At 39.6% G+C, this 23757-nt stretch overlaps 2 protein-coding genes across 4 annotated transcripts; both read left to right on the top strand.

Moving 5' to 3' along the window:
* Nucleotides 1-741: 741 nt before the first annotated feature.
* On the top strand, nucleotides 742-14871 carry LOC133456732 (ras-related protein Rap-1A). Of its 3 annotated transcripts, none has more exons than XM_061735288.1 (9): nucleotides 742-782; nucleotides 2463-2616; nucleotides 4684-4771; nucleotides 8589-8657; nucleotides 8763-8819; nucleotides 8916-9056; nucleotides 11518-11661; nucleotides 11985-12097; nucleotides 14159-14871. In XM_061735288.1, exons 3-8 carry the CDS (start codon nucleotides 4715-4717, stop codon nucleotides 12072-12074), a joined length of 558 nt encoding a protein of 185 aa, XP_061591272.1. In that variant the 5' UTR covers nucleotides 742-782; nucleotides 2463-2616; nucleotides 4684-4714; the 3' UTR covers nucleotides 12075-12097; nucleotides 14159-14871. The 3 variants fall into 3 exon arrangements, with proteins under 3 accessions (XP_061591272.1, XP_061591270.1, XP_061591271.1); XM_061735286.1 differs by having other exon boundaries at nucleotides 748-822; XM_061735287.1 differs by having other exon boundaries at nucleotides 764-832.
* Nucleotides 14872-17689: 2818 nt separating this feature from the next.
* Nucleotides 17690-23516, top strand: xkr7a (XK related 7a). Its single transcript, XM_061735285.1, has 3 exons — nucleotides 17690-18255; nucleotides 20086-20285; nucleotides 20551-23516. Exons 1-3 carry the CDS (start codon nucleotides 17690-17692, stop codon nucleotides 21516-21518), a joined length of 1734 nt encoding a protein of 577 aa, XP_061591269.1. The 3' UTR covers nucleotides 21519-23516.
* The last annotated feature ends 241 nt before the right edge of the window (nucleotides 23517-23757 follow it).

The raw sequence follows: 23757 nt of genomic DNA, 5'->3' as shown, positions 1-23757 counted from the left end.
GAGTCATCACCAGAAAAATAACACCAGAAAAATAACTTATTTGACCGTTTTCACCTGTTTCAAGTAAATTTTCACTTGAAATAAGTAGGAAAATCTGCCAGTGGGACAAGATTTATCTTCTCATTACAAGCAAAAAAATCTTGTTCCACTGGCAGATTTTTCTACTTATTTCAAGTGAAAATCTACTTGAAACAGGTGAAAATTGTCGTTTTTTTTCCGGTGATGAGTCTTGTTTTAAGTGTAATGAGATTTTTTTTCCTAAAATGAGACATAGAAATAAGAAATATGAAATAGAAATAAGAAATAAGAAAGACTAGAAATAAGACAAATATTTTTGTTAAGATTTTGAGTTTTTGCAGTGATCCATTGTACTTATCCTGTGAAGGACAGAGGCATATTGATACGTTCAGAAAACTGTTTTTTATTGTTGTGTTTTGATGTATTTGATGTAAGCCCAGTGGATATTTAAAGCTTACAGAAGCTATGTCATTCCTGCAGTATTTCTGCAGGTGTCAGTGCTGTTATTTGTAATATATTATATTATTTGTAATCAGCACAAATTATCTGTCCCCATATGATAAAATCCCCCCTGATTATTTTTTTTTTACAACTTGAGTACTGGGTACAGTACAATACAGCTTTTATAAGCATAACTGGTGTTTGAAGTTGCAGCGTGTGTGTCGTAACCTGGACGCCTGTGATTGGCTGGCTCTGGTCCAATCAGCGTCGCGCTCGTAACCGTGTGCGCGTCCCCGCTCCGCGTCCACTCCGAGCGGATCACGGTGAGTGTCGCTACACCCCCGGCTCTCCGCTCCAGCACCGGTAACTCACGGTCCGTCCTCGCGTCTGTTTGTCTGCTGTGATGCCTGCGGGATTGGTCCTGGTCCGGTACCATCGGACCGCGGTACCGGACCAGAACCAGTCCCGCAGCTTAGCCGCGGCGGCTAGTCCAGGCTAGGCTAATTGGTGGCTTAAGGCTGATTTATGGCTCCGCGTTAAATCGACGGCGTAGTGTGCGCGTTGCCGCGTTAATTACGCCGTAGCCTCTGCGTCGGTGTAACGCGGTACCATAAATCAGCCTTAACTCGTTAGCGCTCCGGTCCGAGCTGAGCAGTTGTGAGGAACATTAGGGGACGGGTTGATCTAACATCAGGCAGCTTATAACCCTCGCCCCCCTGGAGATACTTCAGTTCTAGTGTAGTTTCCTGTCCCCAGATCCAGGTGTTCCCCCAGAACCAGGTAGCATGTGCTAACGGGATGCTAGTGGAGGAGTTGTCAAAACTTTGTTGGAGTCACTAGTTGTAGTTTCCCCAACACCAGAGCAGTCACCGATGGGCCTTCTTAGTTTGTCCTGTCTTTATAAATGCTGCCAATCATTTATGTGTATATATATGTTTGTATATATGTGTATGTTAATAGTTTCTCTTTAGCCGACTCTGTCAGGGCTGATTTATGGTTCTGCGTTACACCGACGCAGAGCCTACGCCGTAGTTTACGCGGCGACGCGCGCCATACGCCGTAGGCTCAGCGTCGATTTAACGCGGAACCATAAATCAGGCTTGAGTGTTGTGCTGGAGTAGCCACACCCTTCCTCCCGAAACTTGTCTCGACAACAACTTCGTTTTTACCGGCGACTACAGCCGTAAACTTTATCGGCGTGTACAACTAAAAATATATAAGAGGCTCTATTAAAAATAATGCTAATAAAAAGTGAGTAATGTGCAGGTTAAGCCGAGGTGTGTGTTGGTCCGCCCCGCGGATCAGGACTGAACTGCAGAGCTTCAAGTGACAGATCTGATCCAGGTTTTAATTCTTCCCATGGTTGAAAGCAGTGACCCAATTATACAATTCTGTTTAGTGTAAATTAGGGCAGTTTTTCTTTATCAGTCCTTCTAAGCAAAAAGGCAAACGACTTAGTTTGTAATATTTTTTGTATTTGTATTTTGTATTTTATTTTTAAAGGAAAGGAACCAGGGACAGTACATATTAATAATAACATTTTCATGTAAATATGCTAGATTATAGTCAGTGGCTAATTTGCATCTTTAGTCCCTGGGGCAGGTTGATGTAAAAGACACACATACATATTACATACAGTCCAAGAAATGATGACACACAGCAGTAAAATACACTAATAAATACACAATAGAAGAAAATACAATAAAATACACTAAGATATAAGATAAAACATACAATAAAATAGATGAGTGCAGACTTGATTCTCTAGAAGCTTGTTCCTAAGTGTTTAATGAAGGAGGCGAGGGTGGGTCTGTCTCGTATGACATTTGTGTTCCATGTATGAGATGCTCGGTATGAAAACGCTGACTACAGTCACCTCTAGATCCTGCTCTGGTTAACCTGTTCATGTTTTTCTTTTTTGTTTTTCTATGTTTTTCTATATGTTAAACTTTATTTTGACTTGTTGTGGTATATAAGTTGTTTTTTCTCTCTCTTTGGTTCAGTTTAGGACCAGTTTCCTGTCTAAACGGTTTGGTGTGGCCAAGCTGATCCTCAGGACCTTTTTAGGAGTGGTTGAAATCCGTGAACCCGAGGAGCTGTTGGCCCTTCTTCCCCAGATGTAGAGGGGACTTGTCAACAGCAGCAACCGTGTACACGGTATGTAAAAAAAAAAAAAAAATATCTTGCTGAAAGAATATTTTGTTTCGCAAAGAACAGTTTGATAAAGGGTATTGTTCATTTGAAAATGGAGTAATACATTGGCTTCGCTATCACGATCTGGAAATAAAGTATTCATTAACTGTCAGCAAGAACAACAAGGCTCTCTCACTAGCAAAGCCGTGAGTAGGATTGCTGAAGGTCGTCATCTCTACTGCTTGTTACGTCTGCTGTTTGTGCCCAGCCTTGTATCTAATCAGAGGAAGACTTGTGTTTCTTCTCTGATGCCCAGGCTTTGAGGCAAACCCACGTAAATTTACAATTCAAACAGCGTGATATTTACATTATGTTCCTTTTTAGTCGAGCAAACGTATCAGGTACATGCTGATGTCACCTCTAGGTGCACCCTCGTCTCCCCCACCCTCCACCCCCACCCACCTCAGTAATGATTTCAGGGCAGTGGGCATGCATGCACGCTCTGATCTCCATTCTCTGTTTGTATGGTGTACTTGAGTAGAGGAGGGCGATCACAAAGGCTCTTTGTAGAGAGCCTCGTGTGCCTGTCTCGCACTGTGGGCTTCTGGTGGTGCTTCATACATCATAGTTAGAATTGCTAATGCTGGCTGTATGTGACAGAGTGGTTTTTGTATTGTTTGTCTCAACGTTTGACAAAGGTCTCTCAGACCTAGAATAATTAGTAAATGGAAAGAGGTTCTTAGATTAAGGTTTACCCTACCATTCACCCCCATTGACAGTTTACATCAAATATATTTCTGTGTAACATTTGATACAGACTTCTCATTTGTACTTTTGTGTGTTATTCTGCATTTTGTAAAGGGAAAAACCGCACAAATTCAGCGATTTGAGTTTCAGAACCTCTTTGTGGCACAGTTCTGAAATGAGATCTTTGAGTCATTGTTACGTGAGTGGAGCTTATGTAAGCGTCCCCTTTATAATTGCAGAGTAAATAATTACAGAATAGAATAAGAACTTGAAAAAAATGTAATGCCAGTGTAAATTGCTCTGCTGCTTGTTGACTGAGGCCAACAGTGCAAATGTACACTTGGTGCAAAGATTTTCTCATATAAAAAACAAATATATATATATATATATATATATATATATATATATATATATATTGATTACATTTTATTTTAAATTTATAAAAAGCATGAAAATCATAATTTAAATATACCCAAATGTACTGTAACCATTGTATCTCCTGAAAACATTAGTTTTATTGATGAAACTTGAGATGATGTTTTTCTTGGTTTTCACAAATCCACATTCGATTCACTTGATGCAGTGTCGATTGCACCACCCCTACATTTACAGTATTTCCTAAAAGTTTGGCTGATCAGACATTTATATAGAATATAAACATATAATTAAAGGAGCTGTATGTAAGAGCAATAATAAAACGAATCATAAAATGACCCCGATATGTCAACAGACATTTAAAAATCATGTTCATATCAAATACTTATAGCACTGACAACAGCACTCAAGCCAGGATATTCCAGTTTAAAAAGAGGAGTTGCAGCCCTCAACTGATGTTTATGTTGTCATATTTTGTTTTGGCCTGAAGCTCCACCCTCCACCTATCTCCCAATCACCAAGTCAGTATTGTTTCTGAAGCTCCACCCTCCACCTATCTCCCAATCACCAAGTCAGTATTGTTTCTGAAGCTCCACCCTCCACCTATCTCCCAATCACCAAGTCAGTATTGTTTCTGAAGCTCCACCCTCCACCTATCTCCCAATCACCAAGTCAGTATTGTTTCGGCATCCGGGTTGCCAGCTCGGCTCTAATTATCTCAGCCATGGCAGCCTACGTTCCTGCTGCATTCTGCAGCCTACCTGGCAACCTCTGGTCGGGGGGAGGAGGGGGAGGGCACACGCCGCTCAACAATATTGAAAAAGTGACAGTGCAGTACCAGTTTTGGCCATTTCTTACAGACGGCTCCTTTAAATATTGATGCAATGTTTGAATTATGTGGAGAGCATTTTTTTTCTCTTTCACATTTGTAGCAGAGAATAACACTGTAATTATCTGTTTAATTCCCAGACTTTTGTGCTCTTCAGTGAAGTTGCTTACCATGCGTGAGTACAAGCTAGTTGTGCTGGGATCTGGAGGTGTTGGAAAGTCTGCACTGGTGAGTATATTTATGAGTATAATTATGAAGTAGTTATCTTTCATCTGCTGTTTGTGTACACCCAATCAAAATAAGTACCACAGCCCCACAACAAATTGGCTCATCATAAAACGTAGTTTTTATATACCGGTATTAGAAATGCAGATTTGAAACATGTTGTCGGCCAAGCTTTCCGTTTAGCACATATATATTTAGAACTCTGTTCCATATTTCATAACTTCAAAAATTAACAACGTTGTATAATTCATCAGTACCACATATTTAAATCTAAAATGACCATAACATTGAATTAACACTACTGTGTAACTAGAACAAAGCAAAGTAATTATTTTTAGATTTGTTCTACCAAACTGTCTCTTATATTTAATGGCTTTAAATTAGAAAGACATTTTTTGAAAAATAATATATAAAACTTCACTTTAAATTGTTTTTAAGATCTAGATTTTACAATCTGAATGATTCCTTTGACAAGTTAAATTAGCTTAAATCTCATTTTACTGTAATGAAGAATCATAATACACAATATTTACTCAATATTCTGAATGATTGGTGTTATTTTGTCTATACAGTTAGGATTCTTGTCTTTAAGAAAATGGTATGAATGGTGCTGTGTTCTTCAAAACTACAGGAAGAGAGGCAGCGATTGTCATTTTAAGGATTGATTACTTTTTTGTTTTAACGTCTATGCTGCCATTTTCTACAATGGCACACCAGAGTCATTTGAGCAGGGAAAACAATCTGCGAGTTTGAAAAAGTTCTATAAACTCGTATTTTCAGACTATAAATTTCAGGAACTTTCTGACTTTATGATAACACAATTATATGCTAATGTTTATGTCCACTGCTGATAAAAGAAAAAATGCTGACGGATGTGTGTATATTTCTATTTTAAAACTGAAGCAAGAATCAAAGTTCTGGTAACCCAACATCTTAGAAGTTTCTCTTGCTGGTCGTCTAGTGCGAGGTGTCATCGTCGTGGATAAACTTTTCCATTGCTCTTACCAGTTGAAGATGACGGTGGCAACCGGCAGTTTTCTTGACTAGCTATAGTTTTGGTCTCTTAACCTTTGTTAACTTCATGACACTGGGCTAACTCGGTAGAGTGACACTGTTTTTTATTTGTTGCATTAAGTTTGTTGTCTCTAACATTTGGTATTTGGGCTTGGCAATATGGCTTAAGAAATAAAATATCTTAAAAACAGCAAACTCAATTTTACTTTATTTATTTTTTTTCTTTTTAAAGGAAAAACAATGGAGGAAGTTTTAACAGTGGATATATTTGACAACAGATGACTATCACTATTGTAATAAATTGTGTGCATTTTTTACTCTTAATACTAGGGCTGGGTATCGATTCAAATGTCAAGAATCGATTGGATTCCGATTCTTAATATTCAGAATCGATTATCAGAATCCGATTCGATATTGATTTGGCTTAGTGTTATTTAAAATGTTTTTTGAGCTGTTATATGACTGTAAAATAACTAGTGAAATAATAATTATTGTGAAATAACTAAGAAATAAATAACTCAAACAGGCCTTTCAATATCCATTTAAAGTGCAAAAAAGAAAGAAATTGCAACAGTTCATGCAGTAAACAAATCATTTTAGCTTATCTAATTTATTCTGTCACCACGCACACATATTGCCATGAAGCACCTGGCATTTTTCAGAAATGTCATGACAAACTGTGTGTCCGACTACTGGGATTAAAGTTTACCTGGCGAAAATGATGGGGGGGGGATCGATCTTTATCGATCGATTTTTAGGAATTAATATGAGAATCGATTTAGAATCGGAAAATCGATTTTTTTTTTTTTTCAACACAGGCCTACTTAATACTCAGTTTATTGTAAAATAAATAACGTAATTATAATTGATTGTACTCAGCATGAAACGCCACCGTGTCTGTCGCTTCTTTCCACCAGGCCTTCTTATGCTGCCGTGAGTGCCAAAAAATTTTCCCACTCGTTTAACACGCTGGAATAAATTAGTTATGCAACTACCTTTAGTTGCCATGGACGATGGACAAACTTTACAGCAGTCAGCACAATGTCAGATGTCGCAAAAGCAAACCACTTCCAGACGGCTGGAGGAACTGTCTGCTCTGGGAACACTGAGAAAACTAAACGCTGCTATGTGAGTTTGTCAGTGTCTGAATAGACTGTCAGGGGTTTGTTGCAGAACTACAGAAGGATGTGGATGCAGCGGCCGGGCGCCATACCGTAATCGTACAGCTTAAATTGAAAACCGTTGGCGTCCTTGTAGGAAATCGGAAAATTTTCCTTTTTTGCAGTTGGCTGCATTACAGACAGAGCTCGTCTAGTCATCTTTGTTTGGTCAAGAAAATTGTAAATGTTGTCACTTTACTAAACTCAAGGAGGATTTACAGTATCTTTCAATTGTACTTCATTCCCAATAGGGAAATTTGTTTGCTATTTTTCTTTAAAAATAAAGACAAAATATTTGAAACCATTTATTCCATTGTCTTTTGTAGTTTTACCAAAAAAATCGAAAATCGGGTTTTCAGAGAAAAGAAATCGGGATTTTATTTTTGTCCAAAATCGCCCAGCCCGTGTGTGTGTGTGTGTGTGTGTGTGTGTGTGTGTGTGTGTGTGTGTGTGTGTGTGTGTGTGTGTGTGTGTGTGTGTGTGTGTGTGTGTGTGTGTGTGTGTGTGTGTGTGTGTGTGTGTGTGTGTGTGTGTGTGTGTGTGTGTGAGTGTGTGAGAGTGTATGATTATGATTATATACTTTCTGCTTTTATTTTTTTAATGATGTCAGTTTTGGTCCTCCATATCCCACAGCTTCATAAACTAATAATTCAAATTAATCGTTAAAATCATTATATTGCCCAGTAGGCCTGTATCGACGCGTTGACTTCAAAATATCGTCGCCACGCACACGTCTGTCACCCAAAACTACTGGTAACAGTTTGCTGTTAGTGCAAACTAAGCCCCCAAAAACAGCCCTCAAGTATGGAAATACTTAAAAAAAAAAATTATGGTCTGCATCAGCTCCTACAATTGATGTTTTCTGGTCATAACTCTGTTTACCGGCATCAAAAACATTGTTGTTGTTGTTTTTTTTTACCAGTTAGCAGAAGCTAAAGTGCCACCGGAAAATGATTCCTACTGAAAACAACTTTTTTTTTTTTAATTCTATCCGCCATACAAAGGCTCTTTTCTTGATTAGACTTTTAATGTAATACAAATATGTAATTTAGTGTGAAACAGTGCCCTGTTTTATCCAAATATGTTATTTTTAATGTGTTTTTAACACATTTGGATAATATACATACCAACAAAACACTGTGCCGTGCAGTGTTTTGTTGGACTGTAAGAATAAACAGGGTGGTCTTTTTATTTTGTATAAGTTTATTCTATATTTTTATTTTGCTTTTCAAAACTGTGTTTAATAAACTATATTATTAAAGATTTTTTTTACTATTTATTTGATGAATATGGTTTTTATTAATCAAACAGAAAAATAATCGTTAGAATAATCGTCCAATTTCTCATTAGATTAGTTGACTGATAAAATAATAGCCCGATTAATTGTTTTTATTTTTAAATAATTGTTCACCCCCAGCCCTACAAAGTGGTGTCGCTGGATGTTTTTTAGTCATATGTACGGTAAATGCGTGTATTCCAGAGTGTGTGTGTCCATGTACCATAAGGACCAAAAAAAGAAATTATTTCATAGTTCCTGTTCAAAATCATCAGATTTCCAGTAATTGATGCACTCTTTGCAAAAACTATAAATTTTTTGGAATGATTCACTGTTTTTGTCATCTTATGTTTCCTTTTCTCTCTTCCAGACAGTCCAATTTGTGCAGGGCATTTTCGTGGAGAAGTATGACCCCACTATAGAGGATTCCTACAGAAAGGTATGATTTATAATCTCTTCATATGGCTTTCTGAGAATCAGATCAATCACTGACTGGCTGTGGGAATGCTTCCTTTAATCTCATAAAAATGTTTTTCCCTGACAGCAAGTTGAGGTCGACGGGCAGCAATGTATGCTTGAAATTTTGGATACAGCTGGAACAGTAAGTCTGTCCAAACACGAATATTTGATGGAGGATATTTCCAGGTAAATGCAAACAGAATACTGATGGTGTCTCCTTTCTGTTTCTGTTCTGCAGGAACAGTTCACAGCTATGAGGGACCTGTATATGAAGAATGGACAAGGCTTTGCTTTGGTGTACTCCATTACAGCGCAGTCAACGTTTAATGACCTGCAGGACCTGCGGGAGCAGATCCTCCGAGTGAAGGACACTGAGGACGTAAGAGGGATATTTTGGTTTGTTTGAAGGAGAGTTGTGGGAAGTACCTTTGAATAGTTGTCTTATTGCATTAGACAGCAGTTATAGACGCCTCCAGCTACGGCCGTAATAGTTTGCATTCATTCCAAAAGACTGTTTAAAAAAACAAACTCAGCATCCACAAACGTTTTTAGGTCACTACTGGAAAACATAACTCAACACGCATCGTACATGAATGAAAATGGGCTGAAAAGTCACCTGGAAATCATCTGTTGCAGATTGTTCTGATATGACTTTTCTCCAGTGCATATAGGCTTTTGCACTTTTATTAAATGCAGATTTTGGCTGTATTGCTGCCAAAGTCTGCTTTTTATTTTAGTTTTTTTAGCATCTGGAAAAAATGTGAAATGATAGTTTCTTTCAGCTGAAGATTACTTAAAATGTGTAAAAGTAATTTAAAAAAGAGTACTTTTTTAGAAAGACCAGACTATAAGCAATAATGTGCACTTTGATTTGAACAATAACTTCAATGCGTATCTGTTTGAAATTCATCGTTTCAGATTAATTTACTTTTTTCATGTCGTCAAATAAAGATTTAAAGAGGAAATGAAACACTGATGAATTTAGCACACTTTGCAAGTTACACTCTCACTCTGAAAAGTCCTTGGTTATTAAGTCATCAGTAGAGTTGGTTCATAAAATCATAAATGTATGTAACGATTACTAATCCCAGTATATATGACTAGTTTAAAACATACATGTAAGCAGAATATATATATATATATATATATATATATATATATATATATATATATATATATATATATATAAAATTTTATTCAGTGTAGTTCACAATCAAAAAATCTGGGGGGGGGCAGGAATATGTCATATCTATCAAGAGCTCTAAATCTTCGTCTCTTGAGTTGGAGGAAGGTGCAGCCTGTTAACTTCTTCATAGCAGGTTGGATCAATGTTTGTGTATTCATTAAGGGGTTACTTTGCTAAAGCATTTTTTCCCCCTTTTTTCCTGAATATGTATGTACAATATACAATCTATGAGCAGTACCAGATGATGTTGGTATTGTGTTGACTTATTTTTAATTAGATGTGGAAAGTTAGACGCAGCCTCTTTTTTAATAGCAGTGCTGGTAATGCAGGTGCCGTATTGTAAATGGTTAAAGAGGGAGGTGAAGCCGACTCAAACACACCCACCTCATGTCAATCAATGTTAGCCGTGGCCCCAGCTGCATCAGCCCATCATTATGGAGGAGCTGCTTGCCAATATTTACAGCAGAATATTTTTCATTTCACATATGGTTTCGGTGGTGAAATCCTAAATGACTGCTGCGTTTAGGCCATGCGGGGTGTCTGGTGTACAAACAGATGATTGCTTTGCTAAGCTTCATAGCATGACGATTGCTGATGAAGTGATGGCCAGCCATTGGCTAAGCACACTACTAAACTAAATGCTTCGCCCAATAATATAATAATGTATTGCTTTATATGAATTCATCTGAAGTGGTATTTAGAGCCCTATTGGATGTGAAATCTAATAATGGAGACCAAAAAGGTTTTTTGAATCAGTATTTAAATGTTTATTTCTAATGCAAAGTTGCACAATATAATATGGAATTCACTAAAGGTGAATCTGTATAAAGCAAAAACATTGTATAACCTCACCTGCTGTGGTACAAAATTATTATATACAGTAGTCAACATTTGAAGTGGATTAAAATCCCACATGTTAGGAAAAAATTTTGAACAATGTCCATTCTCGTCTTTTGATTAAATGTTTTGATCCACTTCAGTTGTTAACTCTATACCGCTAAAACCACCCAGCTGGACACGGAAGAGAAGCCACAGTTCACTCTGGCATGAGTTATTGATCGCAAGCAAGTTATAAAGTCAGTTTATTACCTACTGTTTCCTTAATAAAAAAAGTTATACATAGCATCACATAAATATTTAAGTACTATTTCTATTACAAATTTTTACAATGATGAATACAAAAATGATATAATATATGCAAAATAATAAAAACCATGATGCAAAAAAATTCTAAATATTTGGGATACTAAGTATTTAAAAAAAATGGATCATTAGTGTTCTTCCAAATAAATCGGTAATGGCAGGCCACACTCACTGAAAAACCGGTAATAGGAATCGGCCAACACAATTGCAATCGGTGCATCTTTATTATTGATGATAGACGGTCATGAGGAGCCACTCACAAGACATCATTCAATACCTGGGTTGGTTTTTTTCCAAATTCCCAAGAAGAAACTCCCATAAAACAAACAGCCTAACAAACATTAGCAATATTAATTGAAAAACCTTTTTTTTTAATTAGTTTTATTACCCTAAGAAATGAATTATTTCTGCAATTTTATTACAAAGCTATCCAAGCTTTCATAAAATTATAAAAATGATATTTAATTTTACACTAAACTAACACCAGGGTTTCCTCTTTGTGATCGATCAGGTTCCCATGATCCTGGTGGGAAACAAGTGCGACCTGGAGGACGAGCGTGTGGTCGGGAAGGAGCAGGGCCAGAACCTGGCCCGCCAGTGGAACAACTGTGCCTTTTTAGAGACGTCAGCCAAATCCAAGATCAATGTTAATGAGGTCTGTTCAAGTTATCATGTACACCAGCTTTACGCCCTACATTTGGGTTCACTTGCTTGTTTACGGGCCGGTTCATGACAATGTTGTAACAGAACAAAATCCCATGTAGAGAAAAAGATGGAGGAAGTCGTTTGGTTAAATAGTTACAGATTACAGGAAAAAAAAAAACAAATGCTCTTGTATCAACTTTAAGAAAGCTGCTCTAATAATGTTTTTCTTAAGTGTTCATCGTTGATGACTAAAACTGCTGCTTTTTCATTGCTGCAAGAATGCGCTGCTGACCAAAAATATGTATTGAGACCAGAGAATTGTTGTTTTTGTAGATTTTCTACGATCTGGTGAGACAGATCAACAGAAAAACGCCGATGGAAAAGAAGAAAACAAAAAAGAAGTCAAACTGCACACTGCTGTAAGGGCTTCGGTTGCTCCACGCCAGGTGAGTCGTGTGGAAATGCAACTAAATTATTCAAACTCATATTCTTGAAGGACATTAAATCTTTTCTTTGAATTGAAGTGGTGGGATTGAATAATTTGAAGCTGTCTCAAGTCCCCCTTTGCCTGTTTCTAATCTGTCATGCTTTTCTCATGGTGTTTTAATGTGGAATGATAAGAGGAAAGAAGGAAAATGATTAAGAAATATCAGTCATGGACATTTTAAATGATTGAGAATCCCAAAATGGATTGTCAAGCATTTTATTTGATCAAAAATGGCTTATAATGTTCATAATTTTTAAATGTTTAATGTTGTGGCTCCACCTACTGCTGGAGCAGTGTAGCTGTATTTTTTTTTATTTATTATATTACGTGATCACATCAATCTTTGTGCATGATCTGGACCATTTTATGTGACAAGTACTGTATATAGTCCACATGTAATCTTTTTTTTAATGGGTTAGTGAATGTAAATGTGCTGCTTACAGTACTTCAATATTCAGCTGGATTCATGAAGCTTTTAGAGGTGGTGAGCATCACAGGTGCTGAGGGATGGAGACTACAGTTCATATCAGCATGTTTAATATGCTATGTTTAATAAGGATCATATAGGGTTTTTAAACTAAAAGAAAAAGGCAACTTTTTACATTTTGAAAACGCACATGGTTTTAGTATGCTAAACGTTTGTATAAGTCTTTGAAAGAGATTTAGGTGGTTTAGGTTGCTGCGATCATTCCTTCTGTTCATGCTGGCTGTAGGACGGTATAACAAGTACACTTCAGTGTGAAATAATGGTGGGACCAAACTATTCATCCATTTCCTTAGCTCTAGTCCACTGAGTTCAAAAATGAGATCCTTTCAGCTGCAAAACCATGTATGAATCCATAAAGAAAGACAAGGAGACATGACGGAGATTTGTCTCATGTTGGGCTCACCCATTATTTCCAGTGCCCTCAAATTATACCATGTAGGACATCGACAATGTCCCCCGATTGTTTTTTCTTGTGCAAACACATTGTTTTTTTTCTGCATCTGGAACTCAACGATTCAAAAACGTGATGTTTGTAAAGGACAAGCCACATTTGCTCTTCGGTACATAGAGTAACGAAGAAGGGCTGAAAGACCGTCTCCGTGTTACAACCTATTAACACATCCACACTTTACTGTGCTGAGACAGCTTAAGATTATTCAACCCCACCACCAATAGCTGCAGTTTTATTTTCATTTACAATCAGTGTATTGATCAAACATAAGATGTGCATTTAAAGAAAATCTTTCAGTCTTAACTGTACTGTTATAGAAATAAGAAATAGGAACTTAAACTCTTAACAGTTCTCACTTTTTTTTATCTCAGTATTGCAAGTTCCAGATTTGTTTCTTTCCTGTCGTGACAGTAAAGTTTTTAAAAACACCAAGTTCAGTTATGCGTAAACACACACAAATGTGAACACCACACTAGAATTACCCACTATCACTGTAGTCGGGGTGTTTTAAGCCCAGGAACCTTTCTGCCGGGAAACTGGTCAGGGATTAAGACTCCTCCTGCACCAGCACTTCCTTATTTGTCTGGTTGCCTTGTAGCTCTGCGGTGTGCTGTCAGCAGCTGCATGATGGGATGCATCACGTAGTATCAAAGTCAGCGACGGTGCTCACGAGATGGAGGACGGAGCCTGTACACACCAGTATTGACGGGGCCCATGTGACTTGCTTAGCATTATGGTCTCACATTCTAACTGGTCAAAATGACGGGCAGCTTTCAAAGATTTGTCATGATAAAAAATTCTGAAGGCTGTTGTAAAATAATTTAACACAACAGCTGAACTAAACATGCAGAGCTGTGAGAAGGGTAGAAAAGAAAAAGGAGGATCAGTTGCTGAGTTTCAGAGCATAAAACGTTAAGATTATGTGATGAAATGGGCCACTGGAAGGTTGAACGCCCGTCAGAGGAACCAGGCCAGCGGCTCTCAGGCAGCCGGGGCATAACTGTTTTTTTTTTTTTCTTTCTAACGAACAAATTGTACTCACTTTGATTACAGGCACTGACTTTCATTTTTCTTCCTTGCAGAAAGTTGTCTTCATTAACTCTTTGCCAGTGGACGGTGCCAGCATTCCAAGTCCTCTCCAGAGCGTTATGAAAAAGGCTGACGTAGAAAGTTCACCACTTGCAAAATGGCAGGAGAAGGCACATATTCTCAAGAAACTTTTCTCCTTTTTAATGGCAAAGAAATCCACCTCTTTTGTATCGTCAGCCTGATGACAACAGTTCTTTTTTTTTTTTCTGTCTCTTACCCAAGGTGTCTTTCTTCTGGAAATATCAATGTAAAAGAGAAGACTGTGGATTAAAATCCATATATGGAAACTAAAATGTTTTATTAAAAGTAACATCAACTTTTTTGACATATTGTGAAACTGCATTTGCAAAAGAATCAATGTGAAATGTTGGTCTTCTTGTACATTTCTGCACTAACAATGTCACTGAAGAGGCTACATTGTCCATACGTTATTGCTCCTACTTACAGGGATGTCTATTGATAACATCTTTCCTAAGTGACTTTGTTTTATATTGAGAGCAGCGAGCCTTCCATATTTCCCATAATATATTCTACTTCAATTTTTGCATAATAAATTAGTATTTTATAGACTGATGGGGGAAGGGGTGTGTACTGATTTGTTTTGAGCTGAAAATATATTGTACTAAACCACCTCTAATGCTTCTTGTTGCTGTGTCTCAAAGGATTTTCCAGCTTTTATGAATGATTAAATTTTAGTACATTTTCATTATTCTCTTCAGTCCTTATTGAAGGTGTCTCCAAATGTCTTTGTCATTCTAGTCAATAGCTATAAGGGCTGAAACTAAAAGTGTAATGAGTGCATTTCCTGTTGGTAGAAATAAGTCAAAGTCAGCAGAGGAGAAAGGGGAAACAGGAATCTGCAGCAGAGGGTGAAGAAGAAAAAGCAGAATAGAAAGTGATTAGTTGGAGTGGTGAGCAGCCGAGACTTCCATCTTCACTGCTTGCTCTCCTTTCCCCTCCTCTCACCACTGAGGGGCTTCACCCCATCCAGCGGGGCAGCAGGGTGGAGGAAAAAAGCAGAATAGAAAGTGAGGAGGAGGCTGTAGATGTGCCCCGCCTTGGGGTGACGAAGTTTTCACAACTTGCAAACAAAAGCTATGTGAATACATTCCTGAAAGGATGAAAATACCAGATCAATACATTTATGATTGATTTATTTTGTACATGTAAAAAGATAACAATTAAAAGAGAAGATAAGAAAACAAAACAAAAAAAAAATACAAAGAATTTCATCCTTTAACATTTAATATCTTAATTTACATGTGCAAAAAGCAGTAGGAAGAAGTGTAAACGTATTTAATCCTACCCCCCATTCAAGTCTCTATACTATAATTATACTCACACATATATACCTATACTTTCTATATATTTGTACACATGCCCATATAAATATTTATAAAAATATACTTATTTTTACCATACTATCTCTATATTATTTATAGAGATATTATATATATTATATATATATATATATATATATATAATATATAAAGTTATATATATATATATATATATATATATATATATTATTATCTCTATATCTATATATATCTACATACACACATATACACATACATACATACAAACAAACATACATAGCTGCCCATTTCTGTACATAAATATAAGCAAATCTATCCATTCACCCAATAGTGTTATATCAGGCCCCTAAAGGCCGCTAAACCCCTTCCTCTTTGTAGCTTGTGAAAATCATGTTTTTATATTTGTTTTTAAACTGGTTAATGTGTTTGTTTGATTAATTTGTTTTATTGCTTTAAACATGATAGTTCATATTATTTATAATTACTACATTATAGAACAACTATTTCTAATGTGACTAATTGGGCATACTGTACTAATGCACACAGTTACAAGTAAAGAGTTAAATTCTCCTGACTGGACTAGAAATATGCAGCCACTACAAGATCCACAGGGAAGTTCCAACATTGAGTTTGTCATGTTTCAGATGTCTTAGTTTTTAACATCTGTCAAACATATTTGAAGCCCAGTTGAAAAGGTTCATTGGTCCTGTATCTTTAAGATGTAAATCGTGTAGTACAGCTCGTAACCTGGTGAATGAAGCCAGGCCTCTGGGACCCCGGACTGAAACACCACATCAGGTGGGCGGAGCAGCTCCACCCACCGTGAAATACTCATTTGTTTACTGTGGCACGTCGTTAATTCATATTTTCAAGAATAAGAATGAGGGAGGCTTGCGCCAAATGTACAGTCTTAGTTTTTACTGATAATTTCTACTTAAAGTTAATAATTTCTTACGACATATTTAAGTTAGTGGGTTTATGAAATTGGTGCACTGAAAAATGAACGACTCACAACAACCAAACAATGAAGTCTTCCCTGGTTTATAGAAATGTCTCTGATGACCCTATAGGACCAGTGGCGCCACCAGGGGGGGCAGGGGTGGCCACGGCCCCCCCTACACCCCCTACACCCTGCTGGCCACCCCACTGGCCTCAATAAAAAAAACAAAAAAAACACTTGCCGGTCACATAGATTCTATCTCAGTTATGAGTTTCATCCCAAATCATTTGGGTCAAATGCACATCAGTCTGCGTTTCTTTAAGTATTTCTGAGCCTAATAATAAAAAAATAGAAAGAATAAATAAATAAAAAGAAAAAATATATATAAAAAAAAACAACATATATATATATATTTATAAAATATATATGATATATTAAAATATACATGATCTATATTATATATTAAACTGCATATATATATATATATATATATATATATATATATATATATATATATATATATATATATATATATATATATATATATATATATGCCTTAGGTTTCATCCCAAATCATTTAGGTCAAATGCATATCAGTCTGCGTTTCTTTAAGTATTTCTGAGCCTAATAATAAAAAATGAATAAATAAATAAATAAATAAAAAGAAAGAATACTTAAAAAAGAAAAAAATATATGTATATATTAATAAAATATACATGATCTATATTATATATTAAAAAAAATTAAAAAAAATATATATATATATATATATATATATATATATATATATATATATATATATATATATATATATATATATATATATATATACATATATGCCTTAGGTTTATATATATATATATATATATATATATATATATATATATATATATATATATATATATATATATATACACATATATGCCTTAGGTTTTTACCAACATGCAGACAAGTTAGAAAGTAAAAAAAAGCCCCCCCATGAAACAGTTTTGGAGGCGCCCCTGTATAGGACCTGCTTTATTTGATCTTATTATTAAAACGTTTTTAATGTAAGTGATGTTGGTGAAACCCGCTGACTGAGTGACGCCTCCCCCTCCTCCTCCTCCTCCTCCTCCCCTCCTCTCCTCCTCCTCCCTCCTCCCATCTCTCTCTCCCTCTCAGCCGACAGGCTGCGCGACCCCCGCCTCCTCCTCCTCCTCCCACTCCTCCTCCTCCTCCTCCCCTCCATCATTTTCCCATCTCTTCCCCTCTTCCCTACAACAAACATGGCCGCGAAATCCGACGGTGCGCCCTGCTCCGTGCGCGGCGACCCCCCCGCCGTCTCCCCCGGCCCGGGGCCGCGGTCCCCGCAGCGCGGTGGCCCCGGCCCTGGCCCCGGCCCCGGGCCCGGGCCGCAGCGCTACCGCCTGCGGGACTGCTGCTGGACGCTGGCCGCCCTGCTCGTCTTCTTCTCGGACGGGGCCTCGGACCTGTGGCTGGCGGCGGACTACTACCTGCGGCGGCAGTACTGGAGCTTCGCGCTCACGCTGGTCTTCGTGGTGGTCCCGTCCGTGGTGGTGCAGGTGCTGAGCTTCCGATGGTTCGCCTACGACTTCTCTGACGGCGTGGAGAGCGGCGGGGCCGCGGCGGTGGTGGCCGGAGCGGAGCAGAGCGACTTCAGCACCAAGGACAGCGGCGCGGAGCCGCGGGGGGAGCGGGCAGAGCGGGGCTCTGAGCGGGGCGCTGGCCGCGCAGAGCCGGCCCCGCTGCCCGGCCCCGGCCCCTGCTGCAGGGTCCTCGTCTGGGTCTTCCAGGCCGTCGTACACGTTTTCCAGCTGGCTCAGGTCTGGAGGTAAGTCCCCGGTCCTGGGGGGGCTGTGCACACCCCGGCTCTGCTTTTGTTTGTAGTGAATCCCCCTAAGTCCAGCATCAGTCCCCGTGGTTATGAAACCTCATCGTTTTTGGGAGAACTGTGTCCAAAACGTCAGGATGTCTTTTCACATTCTTAGACATCTCTCTTCCCTGCTTGGAAAGAAAGAGAGCATCCACCCATCCCTTCCTCACTGGCCCACTGCTTTCCAGGTCAATCATCTCTGGGGAAATTATCATTTTCATTAGACATGGATACTTACCTCTCTATCATTGTTAGAAGTGTTTACACATTTTTCTTTCACCCACCCCACCCAATTACAAAAATATAAATTTAGATGTTATATTGAACCAAGAATCAACCACCATGATCAGAAGCAAGAATTAATCAAGTGTGCACTTTACAATTACTCTCACATGGATAGCAGTAGGTCTGTAGGTCACACACTCAGTCAGCGATGGCGAGTCAGATCTCAGACTTCGAGTGCTCTGATAGGTTTTGACAGGTTTGGACTGCTGCCAGCTGGGAGGAGGCGTTCAGCTGAGCTGTAGTGGGAGAAGGGTTAGATCATTCTCATACATTTTTAAAGAAACATTTTCAAACCTGAACATGTAATATATTGAAATCAGATGCTTTGCAAATGTTTCATCTATTTATTGGGAGACAACACGTGTGTCTCTTTGTGGCCTCTCGCTTCCTCTCCCCTGAGACAGCCCTATGGGTGGTATTGATTCCCGACTTCCTCTCGGACATTGAGACTGAGTGTGCACCAGCGTGTCCAGGAGCACATTAAAACATTGTGGTGGCACAGAATTACCAGTAATGCCATTAAAGCTGTTGTGCATGCCCCATGCGTTCCTTGTTGTTGCACTCACCCACTGTGTCTGTACATTAAGAGGATTACCCCATGTGTCTGACTCTCAACAGTGAATAGGGAATGATCCGTCACTGATACACAGTTAGGGGAACCGATAACAGCCGGCCGGCTACCTGAACTGAAACCAGCTCACTGGAGATGTGATATCAGGTGTTTGTTGCAGAATGTATGATGACACTGTTCCTGTTCTCCTGTCAGTGTTTGACCCTCAATACTGCACATACATACTTTACTTTTTTTTAGTACATTCCAAAGATGCTTTGTGTCGAGGGAGCAAGAACAAAAAGGGTTATGCAGCCTCCCCTGTGGCTCAGTGGGCCTCCTCTAGCCCTCTTCCCTGAGGCAGTTGCCAAGGCATTTATTGCTTTAGTTCTCCCTGACAACCACCAGCCAAACATGTCCTTTTCTGTACAGATAATAATTAACACACCATGGTTTTTCATATTTATAAACTATACCACTTATTTGTACAAAATTGTATAAGTGCATGTTATACAAATAATTTAACACACAAGTTTGAGAGGAATGATCCTTTTTTTGTCACTGCAGATCTTTATATTTCACTTTTCCTGCAGCATTGTGACTGATTTAAGGATGAGGGACTGCAGACAAGCTGTAACCCCCCCACCACCACCACCCACCCCCCATCCTCACACACACCTCCCAAACTCATGTCTGTGCGGTACTAAAATATAACCATGAAACTGCTTAGATCACTTTCAGTTGAATCTAAATCCCAGCACAGCAAGTCACCATGTTTTTGACTAGAACTACTGACAGCTCCCAGAGTTTGAAATAATGAGTTGTGACTTCAGAGCGACGGGCTGTGAAGTCCTAAAGTTTTTGAAGCCTTGTCATAGGCTTCTTTAATCTCTCTCTTTATAATAAAACCCGATGTGCCGGTGAATGCCTTTGAATGTGCCTCTGACTCGCAGGTACGTCCACGCCTTGTATCTGGGAGTGCAGAGCCGCTGGCACGGAGACCCGGAACGCCGGCACTATTACTGGCGCATGATGTTTGAGAGTGCAGATATCAGCATGCTCCGTCTGCTCGAGTCCTTCCTGAAAAGCGCTCCACAGCTGGTGCTGCAGCTCAGCATCATGATCCACAACAATCAGGTGCTGCCCCTTCAGGGTGAGTGCCCCCCCCAAAAGGACCGATCCACACCGCCATCAGCAGCATGTCAAAAATAAACGGTCACTCCAGCCAGTCTTAAGTCTGCAGCCCACGCTGTGCACATGCTGTGCATGATGAGTCACTTGAGCTTGCCTCAGTCAGGCCTCTGCAGGGCTGAGATGTGAAGTTTTTTTTGTGATAAATGAAAAAACAATTAGCCTGCTGCCAGTTCCATGCATCTAACCCCTCTTCCTACTGTACCAAACCTCCCCTGTCTCCTCAGGCCTCTCAGCTTCTGCCTCACTGATTTCCCTTGCCTGGATGATCTCCTCTTATCAAAAAGTCCTGCGAGACTCACGGGACGATAAGCTACCCATGACCTACAAAGCCGTCGTAGTTCAGATTCTGTGGCACTTGTTCACCATCGGAGCTCGTACGCTGGCCTTCGCCCTTTTTGCCTCCGTTTTCCAGCTTTACTTTGGCATCTTCATCGTAGCTCACTGGTGCATCATGACATTCTGGATAATTCAAGGGGAAACAGACTTCTGCATGTCCAAGTGGGAGGAGATCATCTACAACATGATGGTGGGCATCGTGTATGTCTTCTGCTGGTTCAGCGTCAGAGAGGGGCGCACCCACTGCAGGATGCTCATCTACAGCTTGACTGTGTTCGTTGAGAACCTGGCGCTCACCGCTGTCTGGTACCTGTACCGTGACAGTCCTGATCGCCATGGTAACTCAGACTTCTATGCCGTCATCATGGTGTGTGTGGTGGCCAGCAGCTACGCCTTGGGCACCTTCTTTATGTTTGTGTATTACTGTCTGCTTCACCCCGACGGTTCCGTCTCCGGGTGGGGCTACGTAGTGGAGAAGGAAGTGCCTGTGGAGTCACTGGCCTCCCCCGCCTCCAGCATCCCCCCCGACCTGGTGAGCAGCCCCCCCAGGACCCTGCAGAGGACTAAAGGCTCAGAGAGGGAGCATGGGCACGGGTTAGATGGAGATGTTTTTCAGGTACGACCTCTTCGGGGAGCTAAGCCCCCAGTGCCTCACCTCACACCCAGGACAGAGGGGCCGGTGATCCGTATAGACTTGCCCAGGAAGAAATACCCGGCCTGGGATGCTCACTTCATTGACCGCCGGCTGCGTAAAACCATCCTGGTGCTGGAGAGTGCCGCCCCGGCCACGCCACGGATTCAATACCGCTGCCTGGGCACACCCAAAGAAGTGACGGAGTACGAAACCACCGTGTAATTCAATGAAGCTTCTGGGATGGGGCTCGCTGCCGTCAGGACATCCTGCCTTAACTGAAGATGGCAGGAAAACTGCTCTCCCTGAGCAGTCTGCGTGAGCTCCACACCTACTTGATCGGTCTCTGTGCTCTCAAGCGCTGCACGCAAACAGGCAGAGAAAGAGAAAGGGATGGAGGGTCGAGTCTTTACGTTCTACGAAGAAAACATTGTGTGATATTGTGCAACAATGCCGCGTATTTTGGTTTCAGTGTCAATTCTCAGGTAGTGATGTGGGATTGGAAAAAACCTCCGATCTCACCGTCTGGTTAAGTTAATAAGCAGCACAGCCAAGCAGAGAAGTGGCGCTGTAATCAGAAGGAGGCAGAAAGTCCTCCTCAGTGAGGGTGTGGGAGCGCATCCGTTCCACATAGTTGTCAACAGAGATAAGCCTTTTGAACATTCATGTTTATTTATGGCAGCTAGGACATCACCGAGTGAGCAGGTAAGAAGTCAAAAGTGTTGACCTCACACTAATTCTCAAACACCATCCTCAGAATTCTCTACAGGTAATTACAGTATCTTCACAGTTGTGTTGTTCTTTAGCTTTATAGACAGGTTGAAGGAGTCTGAATATGCTGCCTCAATTCTGGGGGGGGGGGGGGGCAGCTCAAAAGCCACATTTGAGTTGAATGTAGAAACTGTTGTCAATGTTAACGTAGTGACGAGGCTTCTCAAGAATTGCTGTTACTGGGATTGACATCATTCCTGTGGTACTTTTTTCGAGGTAAGATAAAATAACCAGAAATCTGCATATGTTTACAGCTATCTGTTATTTTTGGGACACCTTCTTTCAGAATGTGTATGCACTAAACCATGGCTACATTGTGATTTACATCAAAGGATGTATTATGCTGGTAGGACTCAATATTTTTCATACTTTCTCAGTCTTACGCAGCAAAAGCAAGAGGACATATATCATTTTCCATGTAAATTACTGTACAATGAAGAGGGAGTGGCGGAAGGACAGCACTGTCTGTAATTGTACTGTAGTCATATTTTGTGATCTGAAAAATGTAGAAGAAAATAGCTGCAGACTCCAGATTCCTAGCAAAAAAAAAAGCTTTGATATTTTTCATTTTTCTGCTGTGAGGTACTTTGGTACTTTGTGTTCCAGGTCTGTCGTTTCATGACTTATTTATAAAAAACTTTCACCACAAAAATGTATACATTTGGAAAACATTGGGAGGACGATGATGAAAAAGTACAATTCTTTTAGTTCATTTTGTGTTGTGTCCAGCAGCAACGTTTTTGCTGCTCTCTGTAAATCTGATCCAATAATTATTGGAAACCGATTAACTGTAGACCAAGAATTGTGGTTACACCACTGTAAATATGATCAGGACCCATCATTGTATAGTTTACCTCAATGTTTTCATTTTAATTGGATATATATTATATAATTAGTGACAAGTACCTTTCTGGATTTTGGAGACCTGTAAACGAAATATTCGCCATACTTTGTTTGATCAAAGTTGTTTTCTATAGAGTAGTCACAAGAGGGGCATTAATGAAGTGCGTGTGCTTGTTTCTGTGTATGTGAGCTCACGTAGCAGCATATGTTTGTGTTGGGGGGGGGTTCTGCAACGTGTGTTTGAATGCATTTAAAACTGTGCAACTGTGCTCTAGAGTTTTGTTTGGGGGGCGGGGGGTGTTCCTCCATATACTAAAGCAGATACAGTGCCCACAGTTTGCATCTGGCGTCCCTGCTGCAGACCTCCTAAAAAAAGAAGCTGAAGGCCTGTGGTCTTGGTGCTAACCGTATGTTTGAGTCCATCACGCAACAGCTATGAAGCGTACCATAAAAGAGCTTGCTGCGGCAGACGTTGACTGGGGCTGTACCTCAAACACAAAGCTGGAATCAAAAAGCCTTAAGATGGTCATGCCAGACTGTTGCTGTTCAGAGGAGGACAAAGATCAACAAGAAGGTCAAATACGTTTGGTTATGTTATTGTTGCTAAAATAAAGAGCAATGTGTTTACCTGATTGACTACTGATACCATTGTGTTCATACATAGATAGCCATTAAGGACAAAAGCCATTGAAAATGAATGCATCTTAGTCTAATGTAAATATATTACAGTAAAGAAGCATATATGTGTACTATTGAGCATTAACATGTGTTTCAGAGAGCAGGAGATATGATGACTAGTTGCCTATAAGTATTGTAATGGTGCAAAAAGTCAAACTTCAGAGGCATGTTA

The sequence above is a fragment of the Cololabis saira genome, chromosome 12, assembly GCF_033807715.1.
Source record: "Cololabis saira isolate AMF1-May2022 chromosome 12, fColSai1.1, whole genome shotgun sequence".
NCBI lineage: Eukaryota > Metazoa > Chordata > Actinopteri > Beloniformes > Belonidae > Cololabis > Cololabis saira.
The sequence above is the reverse complement of the archived record's forward strand: the minus strand, read 5'-3'. Positions and strand labels throughout refer to the sequence as shown.

Coding starts and splice junctions, on each gene's coding strand:
- xkr7a (XM_061735285.1), top strand. CDS start 17,690: ATGGCCGCGAAATCCGACGGTGCGCCCTGCTCCGTGCGCGGCGACCCC. Junction 18,256..20,085: donor CAGCTGGCTCAGGTCTGGAG/GTAAGTCCCCGG, acceptor TCTGACTCGCAG/GTACGTCCACGCCTTGTATC. Junction 20,286..20,550: donor TCAGGTGCTGCCCCTTCAGG/GTGAGTGCCCCC, acceptor CTGTCTCCTCAG/GCCTCTCAGCTTCTGCCTCA.
- LOC133456732 (XM_061735288.1), top strand. CDS start 4,715: ATGCGTGAGTACAAGCTAGTTGTGCTGGGATCTGGAGGTGTTGGAAAG. Junction 4,772..8,588: donor GTGTTGGAAAGTCTGCACTG/GTGAGTATATTT, acceptor TCTCTCTTCCAG/ACAGTCCAATTTGTGCAGGG. Junction 8,820..8,915: donor TTTTGGATACAGCTGGAACA/GTAAGTCTGTCC, acceptor TCTGTTCTGCAG/GAACAGTTCACAGCTATGAG.